The sequence below is a fragment of the Ptychodera flava genome, chromosome 8 (genome assembly GCF_041260155.1).
Source record: "Ptychodera flava strain L36383 chromosome 8, AS_Pfla_20210202, whole genome shotgun sequence".
Taxonomy (NCBI): domain Eukaryota; kingdom Metazoa; phylum Hemichordata; class Enteropneusta; family Ptychoderidae; genus Ptychodera; species Ptychodera flava.
In genome coordinates this window covers 20,686,897-20,710,947 of record NC_091935.1, presented here as the reverse complement: position 1 = coordinate 20,710,947, position 24,051 = coordinate 20,686,897, and the positions used below count along the sequence as shown (strand labels likewise).

At 37.1% G+C, this 24,051-nt stretch overlaps 1 protein-coding gene and 1 long non-coding RNA gene across 3 annotated transcripts in view; both read left to right on the top strand.

The window, feature by feature from the left end:
• Positions 1-12,091, top strand: part of LOC139138764 (uncharacterized) — a 31,878-nt gene extending 19,787 nt beyond the window's left edge. The window contains exons 14-23 of one of the 2 annotated variants that reach the window (XM_070707285.1): positions 1,867-2,109; positions 2,757-2,935; positions 3,053-3,191; positions 3,689-3,793; positions 4,439-4,599; positions 5,883-6,005; positions 6,476-6,585; positions 7,227-7,267; positions 10,043-10,248; positions 10,736-12,091. In XM_070707285.1, the coding sequence (XP_070563386.1) occupies positions 1,867-2,109; positions 2,757-2,935; positions 3,053-3,191; positions 3,689-3,793; positions 4,439-4,599; positions 5,883-6,005; positions 6,476-6,481 (956 nt within the window). In that variant the 3' untranslated portion in view covers positions 6,482-6,585; positions 7,227-7,267; positions 10,043-10,248; positions 10,736-12,091. Of the gene's footprint in view, positions 1-1,866; positions 2,110-2,756; positions 2,936-3,052; positions 3,192-3,372; positions 3,794-4,438; positions 4,600-5,882; positions 6,006-6,475; positions 6,586-7,226; positions 7,268-10,042; positions 10,249-10,735 lie in introns of those variants that run through there. The other variant, XM_070707286.1, reaches the window with a different exon arrangement.
• Positions 12,092-16,983: 4,892 nt separating this feature from the next.
• On the top strand, positions 16,984-20,379 carry LOC139138765 (uncharacterized). The gene is made up of 3 exons (XR_011553670.1): positions 16,984-17,344; positions 17,928-18,013; positions 20,250-20,379. It is a non-coding gene; the product is annotated as an uncharacterized lncRNA (long non-coding RNA).
• Positions 20,380-24,051: the final 3,672 nt, after the last annotated feature.

Here is a 24,051-nt window from a genome sequence, read left to right as displayed (position 1 = left end):
CTTCTGTCTTTATCTTTGTGCGTTGTAATCGAACCACGTACCACGTGCAAACACTTTCAAGATGACAAAAATTTCATGACCTGCAAACAAAAACACCTTGGGGGTATGGAGCAATAGAATCCCCCCAAAAAGAGCTTAGATTTTTTCAAATGACCTTCCTTACAAAACTCAAAAGGTGTTAATGCTCAGATTTCCCCTTCTGACTTGCTATAATTTTGAAATTACCCCTCAAAGGGGTTGGACAGAAATTACTGGTGGATCGCAATATTTTTGCGCCCGCGTGTGTGTACAAAATTTTGATATTTGGATTTAATTGAAAATCAGCTGTTGATAATGTTGATTCACCATACATGGTATACATATATTTTCTCATACATGTATGATAAATTCATGTAATACTTTTTCAATGCAAAACTATATCTGTGCATTTATAGATATTTGATAAATTACATAAATGTACTTAAATGAAAAAGGGTTGTTACAACTGGCATGTGGACGAAAAGTTTGACCTTAGAATTTCACCAAAAATATTCATCCACTATACATGGGATGAGTCAATGATAAAATTGTGAATAATTTTTTTCCAATGAAAAACTTGGCATACTTGTGCATATACAGATGTTCAATAATTAACATAATTTTACTTGATTAGAATATGATGGTTAAAGTTGCATATTATGTGTACAAGAAATCTGATTATGGAACTTCACTGAAAATGTTCATCCACTATACATGGGAGTCTACGAGGATAGTATGAATAATTTTTTTCCAATACTTAGTAAACCCATGTATTTATGTACTCTCAATTATTGGTATCAATGTACTTGATTAGATTAGGGTGGTAACAAATGGATGTGTTCGCCAGAAATTGAATTTTGGAATTATACCAAAATGTAGATTCACTGTACATGGGAGTCTATGAGGAAAATGAATGATTTTTTTTCCAATACACAACTATCAAAATCTGTGTATTTATAGACATTTGATAATTCATTTTTAAGTACTTAGTTAGCCTAGGATGGTTAAAGGTTGATATGTGTGCAAGAAATTAGATTTTGGAATTTCACGGAAATGCTGATTCACTATACACTGGAGTCTATGAGAAAACTAAGAATAATTTTTTTAACAATGCTAAACTAAATTAATTTGTGCTTTTATAGTTGTTTGATAATTGATACAAATGTACTTGATTCAAATAGGGTATTTAAAAGTTCAGATGTGGACAACAATTATGATATTGAAATTTCACTTAAAAGTATTATTTAACTTTTCATGGTACTTGTAGTCTCAGTACAGGTAACTGTTAAATGATTTCCCTGAAAAAACTTGCTATATCTCTAATATGTAAGTAATAGGAATTGTTCATCGCCCTCAGGGCAGTGAGCTTGATTTACAATAAGACAAGCCTCGGAGTGGTCAAGTCAAGATGTTTATGTGACAGATAATTATACTTTTGTTCAGATTTACAGGTGAATAACTTCAGAGAATGAAATCATGCAACGAATCATGTTTATCTCCCAGAATATTTCTAAACACTGAAACTGCTTTTTGACGGAACGGATATTTATACAAATTAAGTGACCCCCCTCTGAGCTGTTTGAAAAATACATGACCCCCCCCTTTGCAGTTTTCAAATTTGACGTGACCCCCTGGATTTTGTCGGCCCACCCCCGTTCAGTAGTCAACGAACTCACAATTGATCAGAAGTAATGGCCCAATTTATATATTAACGGGCTTCTTTAAAGAAAGGTCAAAAGTCGTATGTGTTTGGCACAATATTGAGTATAAATGTATTCTACAATGTAATCTTACGTTATCGACAACTGGCATGTCTTCAGTACTATTCTTTTTGTGTTTTTAAATCAGACACAGAAACACCATCCATCCACGGTTGCCCATCTGACATTACCAGATTTGTATCGAGTCCTTCGGATATGGTGAATGTGACCTGGCCTCCGGTAACAGCTACTGACAACGATGAAATAGCAAATATGATATCTACACATGAATCGGGACAACTATTTCCTGTTGGAAGGTCAAAAGTCATCATATCTGTATTTGACAATTGGAACAACTCCGATGTGTGTATTTTTATAGTGTCCATTAAAGGTGAGTTTATTTTAAACCAATCTCTATGATTAAAGTGGGTATATATGGCGAAACTTTACCTTGAACATGTAAGATGCTTCGATCACACATACAAAGGGCAATAGGCAGTGAACATTAGGATGCTAACAAACAGAACACATACATACATACACACACACACACGCACACATACATACATACATACATACATACATACATACATACATACATACATACATACATACATACATACATACATACATACATACATACATACATACATACATACATACATACATACATACATACATACATACATACATACACACTCACATACATACATACATACATACATACATACATACATACATACATACATACATACATACATACATACATACATACATACATACATACATACATACATACATACATACATACATACATACATACATACATACATACATACATACATACATACATACATACATACATACATACATACATACATACATACATACATACATACATACATACATACATACATACATACACGCTACATACTATTACATACATTTGAAACACATAATTAATATAATTAAAATAGGAGCGAGAGAAAATGCTTTTAAAGGTTTCTGCATGCATTTATTATATGCACAATCTTACAGAAGAATGGAATGGCGAGACTGGTCGTCAGATCATAGGTATCATTGCAGCCATTTGCTCTGTGTTCGTGGTTTTCTGTATTATAACCATAGTAAAATTAAGAATGAAGAAATCAAAACCCAAGTGGGATGGATACTGTCGTCTCCAAAGCAAGGATGCACAAAGGAGCAGGACACCATTGGTAAGTATTATTTTAAAGAACATCGGTGTGTAGCCTAAGAATGAGTTTTATGTAGCCTGTCCAATGTCAGGACGGAGAGAAATGTCCTATAATCGTTTGATTTCTTTTTACTTACAGCCAGGAATAAAGAATTTTCATAGGGAGCAACTAGAAATTCTTGATCGTCTCGGTGAAGGGGCATTTTCAAATGTACACAAGGCGAGATTGACCCTTTCTAGAGACGATTTTATGGTTGTAGCCGTAAAAATACTGAAAGGTAAGAAGAGTTACGTTCAGGTAACATTGTTACTGAAGCTCTCTATCTTGAAAAGATGTCGTTTCATTATCACAATATTCAAAGTATGATACCTTCATACCAGATACATTTTTCCAATCAGAGAAGTTGCAGTATCTCACATAGTGACAACACAGGCATTAAGGTTGTTTCTGTCTTTCAGATTACGTGTCGGTGAACCAAGGTTTACTTAAAGTGGGCGTCAATAGCGCAGATAAGATGGCAGTGGACACTTCGACATAGTTCACAAGCAGTGTGAGATATCAGAGACGAACATAACGGATCATCAATTACGAAACATATCAGATTCTCTCACATATCTTTCCTCCGTTTCCATTTGAAATTAACGATATTAACTTTCTGATGTTCCGTTGTCTGATGTGACAAAAATTGGCCACGTACTCTATATGAGGGAAATGAAAGTATACTGAAAAGAGAAGATCAAGAGAGGGACAATTAACATAGTCATCTTATTTCAGATGACATCGAATATCGGCCGACATTTGATCAAGAAATTCAACTCCTTCAGAAGCTGCAAGACCATGCAAATGTTATCAAACTAATCGGCGTTATCTCTGAACCAAGTAAGTGTGTATACCAGATATTGTCGTGTTAAATGCGGTGTCTCGGTTTCGATTTTATTGTTGTTGTTCTTGTCGTTGCTCTTGTTGTTTTACTCTTTTAGGGGGGATGTGTTTAAATTTAGTGTGTCATGCATTCTGCTATGAGTCTTCCATGACGTTACATCACTTGCGTTCGGAACGACTTATTACCAAAAGTTAGAATCATCGTCTTTCTACCTATAAATTCCACTCCTTTCGTGTTGCTCTACCTCGAAGCGCATGTGCCATGCACTCACACACCACCCCAAGATACATAATAGCAGGGAAAGTGATCACAAAACTGTTGATTGAGGTCATTAAAGTGCAACCGTAGGATATCATTTTCCGAAAATGCAATTGACACGGCAAAACTAACAAACAAAAAATATGCTTCATTTCAAAAATACATTTCAACTGCCATCTGCTAAATGACGATATCAAAATTTCGAAAGTGTATCACCTTGAAATAACAAATCTTATTAGGATTAATTCCCAGAGGGAAAAAGTCACCAAGTTTACCATTTGCTTAACACTCCAAGCCAGTAATATTTTCTGTCATAGGATGGTGTGCATTAAGAGATCAGCGAAATAAATCTTTTTGATTCACATGTACGTCTAATCCTACAGGTTATTGTTGCACGGTAACTGAGCTGATGAGGCAAGATTTACTGAACTATCTACAGGAATGGCCAGAGGGAAGCAACGGTACTGTTGAACAGCTCGACAGGAGTCTCGTAACATTTGCTTTACACGTAGCAAGAGCTATGGAATATCTAAAACATCAACAGGTGAGTCAGATGCTCTTCGAATCTACTAATCGCTTCGAGAAAGAAAGGAGACTTTTTATCTGTTTGCTTTTGCGGCCCGAGGTCGTACGGCGGAAGGGCCCGAGCGTGCGAGGGCCCGTACGCCGTACGACCAAGGGCCGCAAAAGCCGTATCAGGGCCGTAAAGGTTTTATCATATACCTTATGGAATGATAAATATGTAGTTTACATAATATTCAACATTGTTTAGGAGATAAAAATGCGTGCGATATCAAAAATTCATCGCCATTTGTGTCAGTTTTTCATAAATACGATGGCCGCTTCCCGTCGCGGATTGACATACATAATGACGTCATTTGTTTACATGCAGAATTCTAGAACGCGCACAGCAACATCCGTACTATTACGTGACCAACAGAGATCCAGGTTGAAATCGAGGTGTAAGAAGGACAAAAGCGAGATGTCAGTTTCTTGCAATTTATACTAAACAGGCACGCACTTACTATACAAAGTATTTCACTAGAATTTTAAGAAATAAAAGCCGATGTCACCGGCATAGCTCCACTGTCTCCGCGCGCAACTACGATCTGAGCGAGCTGATCTAATCTCGCGCTGGCTTTGTATAAGAATGGAACGTTTGCGGATAGCAACGCGCGTAGTAACCAGAATCGAGGTAGTTCAGAACTGCACGCGATTGCCCATATTTGGGCACCGGGCCGGGGCGTGATACGTAAAAAAAATGCACGGATCTGAGGGCGCTTCCTCCCATAGCTTTACAAAGGCACGTGAATGTAGGTATATGATAAGAGCTGATGAAGACTTATTTTTGATATTTTAAAGCTTTCAATTTATAGAACATCCTAACACTTTCGTATAATGTATAAAGTAACCGCTGCCTGAAATTATATACTTGAAGGAGGGCTTTGCGATAAAACGCAGATGAATAATATTAGGCCTATGGTTAATGCAATTAATAACAGAGACACATCATATAACAAACCCAAAATTTGATTCAAAGAGAAGTGCAACCATCTTCTTCGATCAGTAGACTTTAACAAGCGAAACGAAATTCTGGACAGAAATTCATGATTGGAAGCATCTATTTTGTTTAGGGTGAAACTAACCCTTCAGATCGACACAACTTGTATGAATTTTTTGTGAGTCTTCCATGTGAAAGCATACTGTCGATTTCAGTGTTCGAGAAATTTTCAACGGTTACGCAAAATGATAGAGATTGATATAAACAATGTAGTTCTCTTTCATGTATATGATTCAGGTTTTTATGTGTTAAAATTTTGTTTTTAGGTTGTCCACCGTGATATCGCAGCTCGGAACATTTTAATCTCATTTGACGACGTCGCCAAAATAGCGGATTTTGGTCTGTCAAGAGATGTTTACCAAAAAGGACAATACCAAAGACACCCAACGGTATATCCAATCTAATTCTCCGAACACATATGTTACTGTTTTGTATGACTATTACTAACGAAATCGGGGATATTCACAAAAACAAGCATTTTCAAATCATATCACATGGCAAAAATATGAAACCTATATCTTGTCTTTGTGAAGATAACGTAATATTGATAGTTATCAAACATCGAAAGATTCTTTGTGTAACCACTTGGAAATACTGGAAACATTTCAGCACAATTGCTGTGATTATTGACAGGCCTCCGTATCCATACCAACAGCATCTCTCTTACACCATATTCACCACATTTCCGTTCTTGCATCACTTTGCAAAGAAAGAGGTCAATTTATAAGGCCAGTCTCAGTTAGGAAGTTTGCCGTTAAACGATTTTGGTAAAAATGTAGCTAACATGATGCCATAAATCGGCATATCAAGTCACAGTATTACTGGCATTCATTATGTCATCGCTGCCTTTTCGTTGTAGCGATGATTACCGTTTGTCTCATATTTTATACATGGAGGAATGCTTGTACCTGTCCGCTGGATGGCTCCTGAAGCACTTTCGGCTGGAGTGTATTCCCATGAATCTGACATGTAAGTCTGCAGATGTGTGCATTAGATTTGCATAGTCTCTACTTTTCAAATTATTTCTGTTACATTTGTTTCATGTTAGCAACTGTATCTGTTGTTCTACTCACTTAAACATGCTAAATTGTCAGTCGTTTTATCTCTAACCCCTCACCCGGCCTTCAAACATGAAAATTAAAGGTTCGATGCCACGATTTATTGTACACATCAGAATTTAAAAACAGCTTTGCGTGTTATATGAATACACATGATACGTGAGCTCAAATTATGGATTATTCTACACGAACTTATTTGAAAAAGGACGAGTTTGTCGCTTAGTAGGTGTTGAGTTGACTACGACTTAGTTCATATAAAGGAAAAGTTAATTTTCGAACGGTTTTATTTCTAGAAATTTAGAAAGAGTCAAGTACAAGGAACAGGCAGGTCAATCATTGACAGCACTTTATCCGCTAATTAGTGAATCCTATAAAGATGTTGTATAGCACTCTAAGGTGGTATAGGTGATTAAAATCTGTTATTGCCTCTTGTAATAATGGGGATAAAATGGTTTGACTAATGTGGTATGCACGAACAAAGATTTTCGCAAGGTTTAAAAAATGTTTTTTTGTTTTTTTTTCTCATGAACTGTTCTTGGTCTTTCCGCACAGCTGGTCATATGGAGTATTGCTATGGGAGATGGCCACACGAGGTATGGAAGACAAATCCTGTACATTCTTGACTTTTTGTTTCTGTACTATACATAACTTCGACGTAAGCGCTTCAGGAACTCTACAGCATGTGGAGGGGTCACAGTCAGAAAAATTGTAACAACTAAGCTCGGTTATTGAACCTATCTTTTTGAGAGTGGGGATTTAGCCGAGCGGTTCTCTCTGTGGCCTCTCCGCTAGGCGACTGATGCCGTATGTTGTTAGTAAAACCCGATTAAAAACTAGCCGTATTTTCTACCCTGGGTTTATAGCTCTGCTGGTGGACAGAATTGTCCCCGAGGCTTATCGTTCGCCCAGTTAAAGAGATGTATTCATTGCTTCGCTTCGATAAAGTTTGTGTGTGCGATGTGTGATAGTAAGCGTACGTGCGTGAGTGCTTCACGAACTCTACAACGTGAGTAGATCGGTCTCAGTCAGAAAAATGTAACAACTTAGCCGGCCATTGAACAACTCTTTTTGAGAGAGGGATTTAGCCAAGCGGTTTTCTCTGTTGCCTCTCCGCTAGGCGACTGATGTCGTATGTTGTGGGTTCGAACCCTATTGGGGACATCTGTATACTTTATTTGTATGTATGTATGTATGTATGTATGTATGTATGTATGTATGTATGTATGTATGTATGTATGTATGTATGTATGTATGTATGTATGTATGTATGTATGTATGTATGTATGTATGTATGTATGTATGTATGTATGTATGTATGTATGTATGTATGTATGTATGTATGTATGTATGTATGTATGTATGTATGTATGTATGTATGTATGTATGTATGTATGTATGTTTATCTATCTATCGAGTATATGTTTAGCCCAATAATCAAAATATTTGTTCAAAAATTACAAATTCTGTTCAAGGTCTAAGGAGGATCTTCAAATGTTAACGAAATTTGTCATTGTATTTTATAAAGTAAATTTCTTACGAAGTGTTACAAAAATAAGTGCATTATCAAATGCAATCAATTTCAAGGTTTTCCATCTAGTCCTCAAATTGACGTATAGATTCACATTATATTCATAGATTTTTTGTAAAGATTCGCAATTGAGTTTACAGGCCATTAGTGTGTTCAAGGTTTGCTTAGACTGAGTTTTATCAGTAACGTTGAATGGATAAACAATGTTAGCAGCAGAAAAGTATTGTCGCATTTTTTTGTATATTTCATCGCACATATTTTCTTGGAAATGAATAATTTTATAGCTCTTTCACGTGTATCCAAATTATGAGGAAATGTGTTTTTGTAAAATTTCGATGCAAATGTTCTTAGTTGTAAATATCTTCTCTGAAGAGAGTTCACTTTCATACCGTTTGCTTACTTAACGGGGCAACTTAACTTAATTTTGTGTGCCAATTTTTCTCACTTGTATAGTTTTGGAATGTAGCGCGTCATTCAGATAAAATGGGGGTAATGTGTCATTGACATTATATATCTCTGCTACCTCCATGATTATACTTTCAAAACTGTGTAATAGTGACTCGACAGTTTGAGTCCGACCACTTCCCCACATAGAGGCATCGTGGGGCTGTGGCCAGGGTACCAGATTCATTATCAGAGGATGGTGAGGTCGAGACCCGGTAGGTGAAGAGCAACTGACCCACTGTCAGAGTATGGCGAGTTCAGGACTCCAGCACGGTATTGTGCCCTGAGCAAGGGATTTCACTCCTCATCACTTCATTGGGTAGTGGGTTATGGGTACATCATCCTGTAATTTGGCTCGCCTGTTGGATGGTTAATAAAATAAAAAACTACCCTTTTGACAAAAATAAACCCAACCCCCCTTACGACATAAAAGTGTCAATGATGTGCTTTTACCCTTCTTTAAATGCGTGTTGGGAATATTCACGATACTATACTTGACTAAAAATTTTACTTAGCCGGCGAAATGTGCTATTCATTGATGACACTTCAGATCATATTTTTTCCTGCATGGCCTAGCACCAAGTATAGCAAAGCTGGTGACAATTGGTCCCATGAATATTAAAAGTAGGAGTAGCAGCCTAAAGAGACATGTCTCTTTCACAATTTCACAATTTTACTTTAATTCTTTAATCTAGCGAACACGTGTAATAAATGGCCGCTGAATTTAACATATCGCGTCCAGGGGAACTAGGAGAGATCTTAATTGTTTGAGTGTCAGACCATTTCATGGGCTCTTCTATATATCTCGCTATGGCATAGTTTAACGTGGGCAATTTGATCTGAATGAATTGTGTTGTAGTCACCTTTATTTTACATATATTTACAACACCATTAGACCTAATGTGGGATAATTGGATTTTCATATTTTTCAAATTTCTCAAAAATGCTAGGTGCCGTATAGCTGAATGTTGCAATTTTGCATATCGCTCATAAAAAACAAGTGTGTACTGTAAAAGAAAAGCAGATGAGATTATATTTGTAGATTAAACTGGCATTACGTTACCATCCAATTATCCCAAATTAGTTCCAATTGTGTTTTACTCAAAAGTTCGCTTGAAGATTGCAAAAGTCACGAGTGATAATAGACCATGGTATTAACACAGCAAGCATGTTCTTTATGTCGTTCAACACTTGCACAGGTGCGGCTAGCTGGCAGGGTACGCTTACCCATTCCGGACACCTGGTACCACCACTATTTCGTGGTTCAAGATGGTCCCATTGCCTTTAAATTTGTCATCATCTATATGTTCCTTGGACCTTTTAAATTTCATAGTTTACCTTGAATGATAACGATTATTGGACCTGATTTGATGTCGAACACTCAACACTTGCACAGGTGACACTCCATATCCCGAATTCCAATCACTTGAACCCGCCTTCTTCGCTCGAAAATTAACCATGGGTCATCGGATGTCAAAGCCTCGCCACTGCACCGACGAAATTTATGGTTTGATGAGACACTGCTGGAATAATAACCCGGATGAAAGAACACCGGCTTCTGGTCTTGTGAATAACATATTAAGATTTGAAAAATCTAACAAGGTAAGGTAATATTGACGTGAATCTCTAATCTAAAATTTCCAACGGCCTTTTTGCAAACACAGTAAGCAATGTCTTTCAGAATGTAAGCTTTGCACGTCTCTGTCTTTTGCACACAATCCATCGATACATCAATACAACTATCTAGTGATACATTCATCAAATTATACACTATAATAGTACGCATAGGAATTTCTTATTGTTTCTTATTGAATTTCTTATTGTTCCCTGATACGGTTTTACAGCTGGGGCCCATACTAGAGTAGTCTATTATAAAATTATGAACAACATCAGGGTGAATCAAAGACAGTCATGCAGGTGGGAAAGTGACAAACTGAGGTGAGCAACAAAGCTGGCGCGTAGGCGAGCAATAGATCGATCGAAAAGCAGGGAGACAAACGAACAGATAGACGGGGGTGCATGAGATGTTTCCGGTAATACACATCTTTTCGTTATTTGTTTAACGTTATCTCTTCTCTGTTCCTTTAAGGGGATGGTCTTTTATGTCGGACAATAGTTGAAAAATGGTCGACGAATGTCGGAAGGTTGGTTGCTGGACTTTACTCGTTGGTAATATCAGGAAAGCAACAACACGCATCATTAAAAATTGCGTCTTCCTCACACATTTGGTCTCTCATAAAACAAACAATGAATCTTACAATCATGTCACGCGAGCGACACAACGATTGAGTATCTTTAACACGATTGGAACTAATTTGGGGATAAATGGAGGGTGAAGTATGTTTGTTTCTGCTGCAAATCTAGGCTTATCTGCTTTTTTTTTTAATTATACTCTTGTTTTATGTGTAATTTGTAATATTGCAACAATTAGCTATAGGGCATCTAACACATTTGAGAAATTTGGAAAATACGGGGATCCAATTATCCCGAATTTAAGTCCCAATCGTGGTCTTTGTGGATTTCTTCATTTGGCAGACATTGCCGTTTTCTAAAACTTCTACTAAAGTGTGTGATGCTAAAGGGATCAAATCACTCTGTTATACCTGCTCTGATGTCAAGGAAACATGGAATATGTGCATAAAGTCACTCATGGTACAAAATGATCACTCTAGACAACCGCAAGAGTGTAGAAATTTACTCCTTACCTCTGGGCAATACGGATTTATTCCTATTCCGAATTGTTCTCCTATGCCAAATAAATATTGCCAAAATGTAAGGAGAAGCTGCGATCCTGAGCTATGTGAAAGGAGCTGCAATTAGAATTGCATTACAAAAGCTTGCATGAGGACCAAATTCTATGTAACAGTGTATGTTTATCCATGCTTATTGACATTTGTGCACGGAACTTGTTTTTTCATAGACAGTAACAAAATTCAATGAATGTTTAATCTTGTTTGGCTGCTAGCAGAATTTAGATTTTGTACGATTGACCAGTATTTCAGAATTTTTAAACAAGTCAGAAAACCCATACTTCTTTTCATATCGAACAAAATTCATTAATAATGCTCACAAAAGAGCGACTTTGTTATTTCAACTCAACTCCTAATTGTCTTACTGTTCAATTCACATCTATAAGCACATATATTGCTTCAATTACGTATGATTTCATTAGAGGGACGATAAATGGTTCTCGGCTTTCAAAACAGAACCGGGGAAATTTGTTTAGCTGATCGTTATGCATAATTCGTGCTGCACATTTTCAGATACTTTTCTATTATTGATAGCTGTTTACTCCCCTTGGACGAAACTACAGCAACTGCAGTAATTACAAAAGTATGATTAATCGTTCATGATAATATATCAACTTGGTAAGTTCGACGCGAAATACTACAGAATGGAACTTAGATGTCGACGCTGTTGTACTTAGTATTCTAGCCGCAGATTATCATCTGTGTAACAGAAATTCAGTACCAGACGATATCAAAGATGATATCAAAGTAAGATTTAAGTGGGCACCGTGTGACCGAAGGATTACATTGGCAAAACAGTACAGTAGAACAAAAAAGGCCAAAACCCCGGTGTCTATAAAGAGTAGCTAAATTATATGGATCCTAGATACTGCTCATTATGCTAATAATGTTTGACGTAAAATAGGCTATACCATGATCTTGCTAACTGATGAGTGTCTTTGAGTAAAGACAGATTTCGTCTTGAAGAGACAATCACAACTAGAGCCGCTAACCGCCTTGAATTGTTCACTGCATCTCTTGCAAGTTGATAAACTTGGTGATAGTTCCCCTTGTATAGTTTGACTACTCTGTCTTGGTTTTCTTTGAGGAAGCAAATAAATCAATATTGACGACCAAAGTTGCTTGGTTTATGGTGTCCTAAGTATTTATCTGCTTGTGTAGGACTAGTTTGCTTGACGTTAGTTGATGTACGACAAAAAGAGCAGAAAAGGTAAGAAAGGTAGTGACTGTTGAATAAATATAAATCTGGGCATTGGTTACATTATAAGTACAGTTCAAAGAAAGAAAAAAGTCATTTGTTAAAGACGCAAATCCTTTTATAATGTACAAGTGGGGAAAAAACACTCCGAATTCGTTTTATGTGATGGAAAGAGTTTAGAGAAATGGAAATAAGTTTGATGTGATTAAATCTTATACCTAGCAAAACGTATTTTGTCGTTGACTAATCCAACTATCAATTTTTATACTGTGTGTTTACACAAGATTGATGTCGTCTAGTAAGAGACACGGGCTACTAATAGCACTGCAGACAGGCAAAGACCTGATTTTAGACCATTAGGCAAGAGAAGAAAAGAAACGCATAGTTTAGAATAAGGCAGTGCTCGTCGACAAAACTTTGAGTAGGTGGCTATTCGAAGACTTAGATGTAAATTGCCATTATTATCACCCGTAAGATGTGATATTACCGCTGGAATCTGCTACCTCAACTAATATATCCGATCAAAAATTAAGACAACCCATCGTATATCATGACGTTGTAGCTGATAGAAGTATACTGGCCCGTCAGAATTCATTATTTATCACTTCAGGGTCTTCCCTTGTATATATAGAGATAAGATACGTGCGACAGTAATATAGTCAACTCTGATAACGCGGCTTATTTCAAATATAACTGTACTCGTTTTTGAGATACTGATATTTACTTTACGTTATCGAAATTTCAATCGGTCTATCCTCAAACTTCCTCTATTCGAAGGACAAGGTTCGTCAATTGTTCAGAAGAGCGCTTGCCTGCACACCATGTATGTGATGCTCACGTACGTCAAGAGAAGATCGCTAGACTTCGTTTTCTTGTTCTTACTAGTGTTCGAGGCACAACAAATAGGTATGTAAATGATCATGGAAGTCAATGTGTAACAAGTGTCGAAAATAATATGGAAACGGTTTCGCCCAGGGTGGAAAAGAATTGGAAGTGGAATGTTTGCAGCTGCAAGGCAGCTTTTTTAGTCAAACCATTCTTCGTGATACCGTATGGTACATGTATATTATCATCTTACAGCAAATGTCGGTCACGTGCAGGCTGAGTTAATGTTATTCTAAAATCATGATAAAATTGGTGTAATTCTATCTTTTAGACGTTATTTGTTTCCCACAATTTCTACAACCCCCTATAAACCTCCAAACGGATCATTGGTGTACGTCCATATCAAAATGGTTTGTTGAAATGTCTATTTCGTTCCCTGTCGTGACTTTTCGCCTCGTCTTGGGGATACACAGCTTGGCTTTGCTTTCAGACACCGTGAATCTTTGTAGAGGCTTACAGATATGCTAGTCCTGTTCGTTGCAACTCAATGTAGTTTTATTTCTTGAAGGACAAGCTCATAAACTTTAGCCAAGATGAGGTCTCTGCCATTTCTCCGTGTCTGTCTAGGTCTATATCAGTGTTTGTTTAACTTACGATCGTAATTTTTTGTTTCTCATTGATAGCATTGTCATGTTTATTCATTATTTCTCAGCTGCTCAAAACACGCTCGTTAAATACACTATTCATTAGTCAGCGATAATTGGCTACTGTAGAAAACAACATTATTACTACAATAATCAATCTTTATTGTTGTCTTAATAGAATCCACAGTTTTTGTATTTTATTGAGACGTATATTTGCATTGGGTGTCGCTGTGGATAGGCTGACAATTTAATATGTGTTCATTTGTATACCTAGATTAACTTGAAATATGTCGCATTCAATGCCCCGTCATCATGGATAATTGCGAGAACCTTGGTGTAACATATTTAGTCTTGGACGAGGCTCTAATACTGCACGTCACGGCGATTGTTGTAGTGAATTAGGATTAGGCTTCTGCTATTGGTCTAGTCAACAATTTTTTACACATAAGAAAATGTTTGCTAAGCTTTTCACGACAAGGTACACCTTATCGTGTTTACCAGCAAACAAAACACTTATTGCAAGATGGAAATCCAACGTTCCATTTCCTCTGATGACTTATGAACGAATAATGATGCCAACAACAAGAAACTGTAGTGACTACTTATCGTTGTTTTGGCGAAATACAATTAGGAAAATTAGTCTGGCAGGTTATCTGAACCAGCTACTGTTTATGCTGTATTTCACCATAAAAGCATTACAGGTGACAGTAGAACGGCGACTTCCTTGCTAAAGCAGACTGCTACTTTTGTTAAATGTTAAAATTGGAAACAACTATGGCATCTAATGATTCGAATACGAATATGGATTTTGGTGAACATTACAAAGTGCAAGATGAAACGACAGAACAATCTATATTTCATCAAACCACTTTTCAAATTGGCGAACGTTACGATCACGATTCAAAATCAACGGTCAGGTAGTGTGAAGTGGAGAAATTCCGAGCAGTGATCGTGCTAACCCTCACCACACTGAGTGCGATATAGAATGGGCATTTGTGAGAAAATTTAAGCTGGCCGTTAGCTACGCGTACACTTGCTAATAGTATCAGGTGTAAGTATTGCATTGCCCTTAGCGATTACCCTTCCTATGACACAAACTGATCATTCAATATACTAAATCCCAAGGAAAAAGTCGCTGAATGTGTATTGTTACCGTTTACATTTCCTCCTACAAGTAACAACCTACATTGTCATTATGCATCTGTCGAGAGATTGTCACATTGCTTATATTAGACTTTATTTAAGGTAATTTAGTTCCGTCCCTGAGTCTACCAAATGCTTATCTTATTTCAATAATCAAAATTTGAACTGTTAGTACTCCGTTCGATAATAAAAGAACAAAGTAAACTTCCGTCGACTCAGTCATACAGGTGGAGTAATGGAGTAAAAAGAGGAACTGCAAGATTTGTTTACAGGTCAACTCTAGATCACCTTATGTAGCGTGCAACCTTAAACAAATGTGGCTGATAATTTAAGAGACAGTAAGGGGGAACCCTTAAAAGTCACAACTTTGTGTACTCAACAAAGTTGACCAAAGTAAACCATTAGGTGACCTACATCCATTCCAGGTCATCTCATCTAAAAGGCGTGCATCCATATGCAAATCTAGCCAGTACATCCGTTAGCTAAACAGCAGGCAGTCCCATATGAACAACCTTGAGTATCGGCTTGGTTAGGTCGGCGTTGTTTTGGGGAGGGACCGTGCTCGTATAAGACCCTCAACTAACGAGTTTTAACTATAGAGAGAAGTGTCTGTTGACCACTAATGAAAAATATGAGAGTCAACTTGAAGTTATTCAAACATGAAACACACTCAATTTTGAGCCATTCATAATCAAAATATGCAGTTTAAATGTAGTTTGCGTTATCACACCAGACTAACAATTTTAGTGACCCCTTCAAGTCCTGTGATTGGCTACTCAAAATACTACAGACTTGTGTTGAAGAAAAATGTGTCGATTTTACATGACCCGGTAGTGTTTTATGTTTTACCCGAATAATGTGGTAGAAAATAACATCATAAAAATTATCATGATGAACGACACAATATTAATGGTTTTTGTATATTTTGAATTATGTTTTGGTCAACCTTGTCTTTAAAAATGTTTAGTATGGATCTGCGAAGTCTTTCTCTTTCTTTTTTGAACGATGCTCACTCATGTAAATAAATATGGGTAACTTTTCCCAAATTTTAACCTCATAAATCTGCGACGTCTTTCAATTATAATAGTTTTCCTCGGACGCATGAAATGATTATTTTCAAACAACTATTTTATACCATTTTCCTGTCATTTATTTTATTTAAAACAACCAAAGCTTTATTTCAATCAGAAAAGGCTAATTTTACCTGTTAAAGTGATTGCTGACCACTTGTTGTCTTACTGTTTTCCGTATTGTGGCATATACACGAACATGTACGTATGTAATTAGGCCAAGCAATGTACATCCGATGATATCGTCGCTTATAAGAGACACTTTCAGCCAATGATATGACGTACATGTATATATGATAGCAGTACATCATATGCACACATGGCGACTCTGTCGACAACTTAAAGACTGCAGTGTTTCACTGTTTGTGGAGCCCAAATAAACGCCATTTGTGTTGACCGCTGTACGTCGTTTGGTATTTTGAGAAATTCCGTACTTGTGTACATTTCTCCTGAATCAAAGGTGGTGGAATACATGTTAAAGCGTTAATTTTAGCCGGACATGGATGTCTTATGAAAACACTCAGTATCTCAATGGCTATGGCGTGTTCTTCCCCTTTTTGTAGTTTTGTTGGGTTTTCGCTGAAACAGATAAATTAAAAACAGTAGGTTCTCGTTGGTTTATTTTTTAACAAATGGGGATTATCAGAAACTTTATTTTGCAATTGCCTCAGCTAGTCTTAGAATCTCTCCAAAAGTACTATTTTTTGCTTGCTTGTTTGTTTGTTTTTCGGGGAAGGGACGGGTTACAAAAACACCGGAGTGGTCCGAGACTTGGTCCAAGCGTATTTCTTTCAAATTTCAAACAAACAGCCTGCCACTGGTCGGACTGGTACAACAATCACGGTCAACTTCATGGAGATGTGGAAAAGATCGATGACATTCGATTCATGTATCCTAATTGGTTGTGTGACAACCCAACAGCCATAGACGCTATCACAGTGGACGGAGTCCCAGCTCTAAATACAGGAGACGTGTTCCAACAGTTTAATGCAAGTGGTCTTGTGTGCAGAAACGACGATCAGAAGAACGGGAAATGTCACGATTACAAAGTTCGCTTTTGTTGTCCCGGTGAGGGCTCGCGTAATGTGTGTAACGTGTTTTTACTTTTAATATCCAACGTACGGTTTTGAAGGTAGTGTGCAATATCTGTGGGAGTTATGGAAGTCTGTACCTGATTGAATTATTAACTATCAATTTATCAATGTATTCATTGCAAGTTGCAGAGAGAGAGAGAGAGAGAGAGAGAGAGAGAGAGAGAGTGAGTGAGAGAGGCTTTGTATATATGCATATATATATGTGTGTGTGTGTGTGTGTGTGTGTGTGTGTGTGTGTGTGTTTGTGTGTGAGTTAGTGTGTGTCTGTTTATCGTGACTTTGACAACATCTGGCAATTCGTTGTAATGTATAATGAAACGCTCTGACTTGAAACAAGGAAACCGAAATTTGAAACAAGCCTTGTAATCAATGAAATTAGTCCAGTCCATCAATCAGATACTAAATCTGCTGTTCTATTAAAATAATCCAGGGAGCAGTGAGCAGATTTCGATTGGAATATACTGAGTAAGCATTCATATGTTTATTGCTGAAAGATAATCTTTGCCAAGATACAGACTAAAATATTGAACTAAAAGTGTCGATGTTTGTGCCCGTAGGATCACGTGGTGCGAGGACATGTGCAAGTGAAGAGAGCTTAAATCGGTACCCAATTGTTTCATCCTTCAGTGTTAATATCACAGAGGTACGTTGTATCTAGTCATATTACCTCCGACCTTTCACTTATTTGATTGCTCGAACAGCATCAACATTTACACCCATTGTGTCATATTTTGTAGCTACTCCATTACCGATGTTGTCAAGTTGGCCAACGATAGTTAACATCTATTAAAACTTTCGATTTTTCCACATTGTATACCACAATACCACATAATAAATTGAAAGAACGCTTGAAAAACATCATCATCCAAGCATTTTTCCACAAAAATGGTTCACGCCGTTACAAATATGTGGTATTAGGGTATAATTCTACATATTTTGTTAAAAATACAACTAACGCTAAAGTGTTTTATACCGAGAAAGACATTATCAGTATGCTTGATTTCCTCATCGACAACATATTTGTAGAATTTGGAGGGCACATTTTCCAACAGTGTATAGGAATTCCCATGGGCACTAACTGTGCTCCCTTGCTTGCAGACTTATTTCTGTTCTAATATGAGGCAGAATTTATCCAGAACTTAATTAAACAGAAGAAGGTCTCTGTAGCTCGAACTTTCAATCGAACATATAGATACATAGACGATGTTATTTCTATGAATAACTCTGAATTCAGTAAATATCTCGTTATGATTTATCCTCCAGAATTGGAGATTAAAGAAACTACAGAAACGGCCTTTTCTGCTTCATATCTGGACATTTTACTTGAATTTGACTCTAATGGTCACCTTTCTACTAGGCTATTTGACAAGAGAGATGATTTTAACTTTAGTATCATCAATTTTCCACACCTCATAAGTAATATTCCACTCTCACCAGCTTATGGGGTATACATTTCCCAGCTTATTCGATATGCTAGAGCATGCAGTTCATATGGTGATTTTGTAGAGAGACATGGCCATCTCTCTTACAAACTATTAAATCAAGGTTACACCAGAGCAAGACTTGTCTCTACATTCAAACGCTTTTTTGGCAGGTATCGCAAGCTGGTAGATAAATACAATATCTCTCTTCGACAAATGATCACTGATGGCATCGGTGACATTGGGCCTTAGTTAGTGACCACTACCTATCTGACTTATAGATTGATATATGGCGGGTGCCACATGTGGGGCAGGATGCGCTTACTATTTTCGAAACACCTGACATCACTTCTTGGTCTTCTGGCCAGAGGTCCATATATCTTTCTTTCATGAATATGACTTTGTTTGTGTACCGTCTATTTACTGTCTGTTCTGTGCTGTTTTGTGTCTATGTTTACAACTATTGTCTTGCGAATTCCGACCTACTGTCATTGGATTATTGATTGGTATGATTGCGATTATTTTGATACCTTCTTCCTTGCCATCTTATTGTTTGTTTCAGTTAACTTGTTTATTGGAATGTAGATCAATAAATTACAGTCATCATAGGCAAGCAGTGTAATTTTTTTTTCTCCGGAATTGTAAATTAGAGTAAAACCATGTTCGAAAATGTATCTATACCTAAAGACACGTCCGTGCGAAAAGAGTGTGAGTTTTCTAAAGTTTCCGTGCGCGCATAGAGATGAAATATTCTGTTTCCTCTTTCTGCGATGTTTCGCAAACAAGTCGACAGCTTATCAAAAATTGATGAAAATTTTAGTGTGTATTTAAGCCATTGATGAGTTACATTATAACTTTATCACACTGATCAGATTAAAGGACGATACAAAGTTACCAGTGTAAGTTGAACATTGTAAATCCTACATTCGTAAGCTTGGTTCCCGCGAATGACGCTATGTCAGCGTATAGCTGTCATACTGGTCTATTGGAAGGACATCGATACCTGGTTACACACACAATGTTTTAGGCCTTTGAGTGCTATAAGTTTTCCCACCAAAAATTTAAATGCATCATTTTGCCAATTTTATTAAACTTTTGTAATTTTTTATATAATCTTGGACCAAACATATATCGTATTTCATTGGCTACATTGTGAATCAAAATTTTGGCAAAATCGTCAAAAAATGTCTAGGGTATATTTATTTACTTTTGTGATCAGAGAGTTAACTGTGTTCTTGGAGAATATTTGAGTATGTAATTGAGCTGAGTAGTCATTATTAGGCTATATTGGTAATACTCATTTGCTGAACATCGTTCAATATTTTTCATCACGCAAATGTTGAGCTTGTTACATAATGGACACGTGATTTAAATTTGTACCATTAGACGTTGTCCTGTTTTGAAATGTTTTTAATAATCATAAGTAATTAAAAATGTCGTTTTCTACTTTTTAAACAGGATGTTGGACCTGGAATGCCAATATATGATGTAGCTGAATTTCAGTCTGAAGATAACTTCACAGTCTTTTCCTCTGTGGAAATAGTCTATGGAAATCAGGTTACTTAAAGCTCAAACGGGCATATTTATAAAACGCCATATTTAAGCAATAATGCACCCTCCGGCCCATAATGGACGAAAGCAAAACTTTGCACGACATAATGTACTCGGCTTCGCCTCGTACATTATGGAGTGCAAAGTTTGCTTGAGTCCATTATGGGCCGGGAGGGGGTGCATTATTGCTATTATTTTATAGTTTTGGCAATGCCAGTGAATTTGTAGTTGTAGAAAACGAATAAAAAAGGAAATTTAAACTGAGTTTGAAGCCAGTTAGCGTCCTGACTCTGCACACATCACATGCACTGCACAGTGCACTGCACTGAACACGCACGTTCAGCACAAAAAATGACCAACACTTTCACGGTTCATTTTGAATTGAAAAACGATGTATTTTCGAAGGAAATGAAAAGGAACTGCATCCCTACCGTCTATATCAAACTTGAAACATCACCTTTAAATATCATGCCATTCAAAAAGTAGACACGGTGAAATGCCAGAGATGAAGAAAACGGAATGTTCATGCATCGACATCAGCATGATCAGTGAGCTGCATGCCATGGTATCAGCTGATCAATACGATCATTATTATGTCGCTAGTAGTACAGCATTCATTGCAAACGATATCAACAGAGTTCAACATTGTTATTCAAATGTTTATATTTCAATAATAATTGTGTCTATAAATTTAATTTTCGATGGCTTCTTAAGAAGAGCTTTTTTATTTCGGCGAACGACAGATCTTGACGTAAACGGGAGCTTGAAAGGTACAGTTGACAAACATACTGCAGGGTTTCGGTACCGTCACGATTTCGTAAACAAGGCAAGGTAAAATCACAGACAACTGACATGGAGAAAAAAACGATGAATGAAAGTTGTCTCCGATTACAGTCAGACTAGTGCATCAGAATTAGGTGGCCGAGATGTTAGATCAACGGAGAGTCCACGGTCGTCATGATTGTTGGTAGTAGCTGACCTTAGACCGAGACTTTGAATGGCTCCGTAGTATATCCGTAGACACTTCCGGTCAAGGTTGATGACAGCAAGCTGCCGTTGTTGGCCCGTTTACGGCTGGTTCGAGTAGCCTTTCACGCTTGCATCGTTTACATGGCCACTGACATACATAATATGCCATGTGTCAAACCCAGTATCGTCTAGGAGTTTGCAAACGTACTGAGTTCTGTTTCACCTATACGGCAACGAAGCGAACCATATTGTAAACAAACGTAGTAATACAACCAGCGTATCGGACGGGGACTGCATGCTGAGCGCCAGCCAGACAGACGACAAATACGTGCGTGAGGACTCAAAAAATGTGATAAATCGCACAGTAAGACATTATTATCAATATTATGTACCATTATCAAGATTTATAGTTTTGTGTATTACATGGTTTATCCGATATTTTCCCTCCTTTTAAATGCGCAGTCCTTTTTTCGTTTTCCAAAAAAAAAACTTGCTCGCTGTGGGGCCGCAATGCTGAATAATGGAATACATTATCAGTAATAATGTATGGATATGACGTCACAAAATTCACTGGTATTGACAAAGCTATAATACGCCATATTATAAGATAACGCATGCAAGACTATGGGTATAATAATTTACACGATTTGAACTAATTTGGGAGAATTGGATCTTTATATTTTTCAAATTTCTCAAAACTGTTGGGTGCCCTATAGCTGATGTTGAAATATTAACAATTACTCATAAAAACAAGTGCATAGCTTCAGGAAACAAGCAGATGAGCTTACATTTTCAGATTGAGCCGACATTACTTCATTATCTAATTATCCAAAATTAGTTCCAATTACGTTTACGGGTATTTAGGGGTCATTACTCATTCATTTTTTAACTGTCATATAGCATTTTGTTTAAACAAAAACTTTCATGTTTTCACAAACAACAATTAAACAAGTCTTTGTTCTTTGTGATAGTTTAACCGCTTCGGCATGAGCGCCGATTGGCGTTACGTCGTTGTAGCAGCATACATGTCGGCGAACATAACCGAGATCTTCAATTTGACTCTGCAAGCGATGAAAACGGTAAGTAAACAGAATCTGGATAGATTGATATAAAACAATCACAATCACACCCATCCGTAATCCGATAACATTAGGTAAAAATCCGTAATACATAATCAATTGATATAAACATAGACACAAAACAGCACGATAGAACAGACAGTAAAGCACAGGTATACACAACAAAGTCAAATCATGAAAGAAAGGTATATGGACGTCTGGCAAAAAGACCAAGAAGTTATGTCAGGTGTTTGGAAAATAGTAAGCGCATCCTGCCCCACATGCGGCACCCGTCATATATCAATCTGTAAGTCAAATAGGTAGTGATCACCAACTAAGATCCGATGTCAATGATGCCGTCAGCGATCACTGGTCGAAGAGAGATATTGTATTTATTTACCAGCTTGTGATACCTGCCAAAGGCGTTTGGATGTAGAGAGTGAGTCGCAGTTGAGCAGTTGAGCAATTGCTGAAGGAATGTGCCAGCTAATGAGTTCACAGCCATTACAAATTACACGCCATAATATCGGCATAATGAAGCGACTTCAGTATAGTTTGCTACGACGGTTCTGCCAACAATCGACTGTAGTCTTACATAAAGTGTCAGTAAAGTATGTAAAATTATAAAGACATTTAGCAAAGAAAGAACCATGATTACGACTAGATCATCATTGAAATCGTATACATTTATTTGACTTTATTGATTTGCTGATCATCCCTATTAACACTTTTCCTCGGGCGTGTGTTTGTATTTCCGTCAATCAAACAGAATGGAACCGTACAAGCCTATAGTCTACTTGTGTTCGTCAACGATGTCGCTCACTGGCCACCATTTTATAATGAAAGATGCGAAACGCCAGAAAGGCCAGCCGTGAGTATAATGAAATGTTACACGCTTGTTTTAATCTCTCCGCCAAAATATTGAAATATCGCGATACATTATGTCTTTGGTAACGGACACAGCAATGATGTTCTTAGTTGCCCTATTTCAGTGAACCCATACAGTTCATATTTGGTCCGGTATTCAGCGAGATAATGACGGACATAATTGTTCAATGTACCACGATTATATTCCAAGACACATTTGACTGACTGCTCTCTCTAGATAGGAACGACCTCGACCATAATAAATAAAACTCTTAAAATGTTTTGACTTTAGGTTTCAAGGTCAATGTCTTCAGTAACGTTGTACTATTAGTGTAGGCTTTATTTTCGAAAGATTAGATGTGATCTGCACGACGTGATTTTAGCATGTTGTCAGTTAGGCCGATGTATCGTTTATCATTATTGACAGCAACTGCAATTGTGGCTACGTAGGTGACACCTAAATATAGGCAACTCCGATGGAGGTGGACAACGGTACTTGAGGCATCTATATTCGTCGTAAGTTGCGTTCTCATTGTGCTCAACGACCCTGTTGTTATGTGCTTTGATGATATTTTGAATATTTTCCTTGCCAATCTAGCCAATTTCACTAAATTTTCTATTCAGGATCTTGTTTAGTTTTGAAACCTTTGAAAAATACTTATTTGAGAAGACCAAGATTGATTTCTGGGCTATTTGTTTCTCGTTCTCATTACCATTAAACACATGTGCATTTCAACTGGTAGGTGTACCCACTGGCCCCAAATGCATCGGTTACATGGAATACATGTCAAGTATTATCAAATCACACAAAATGG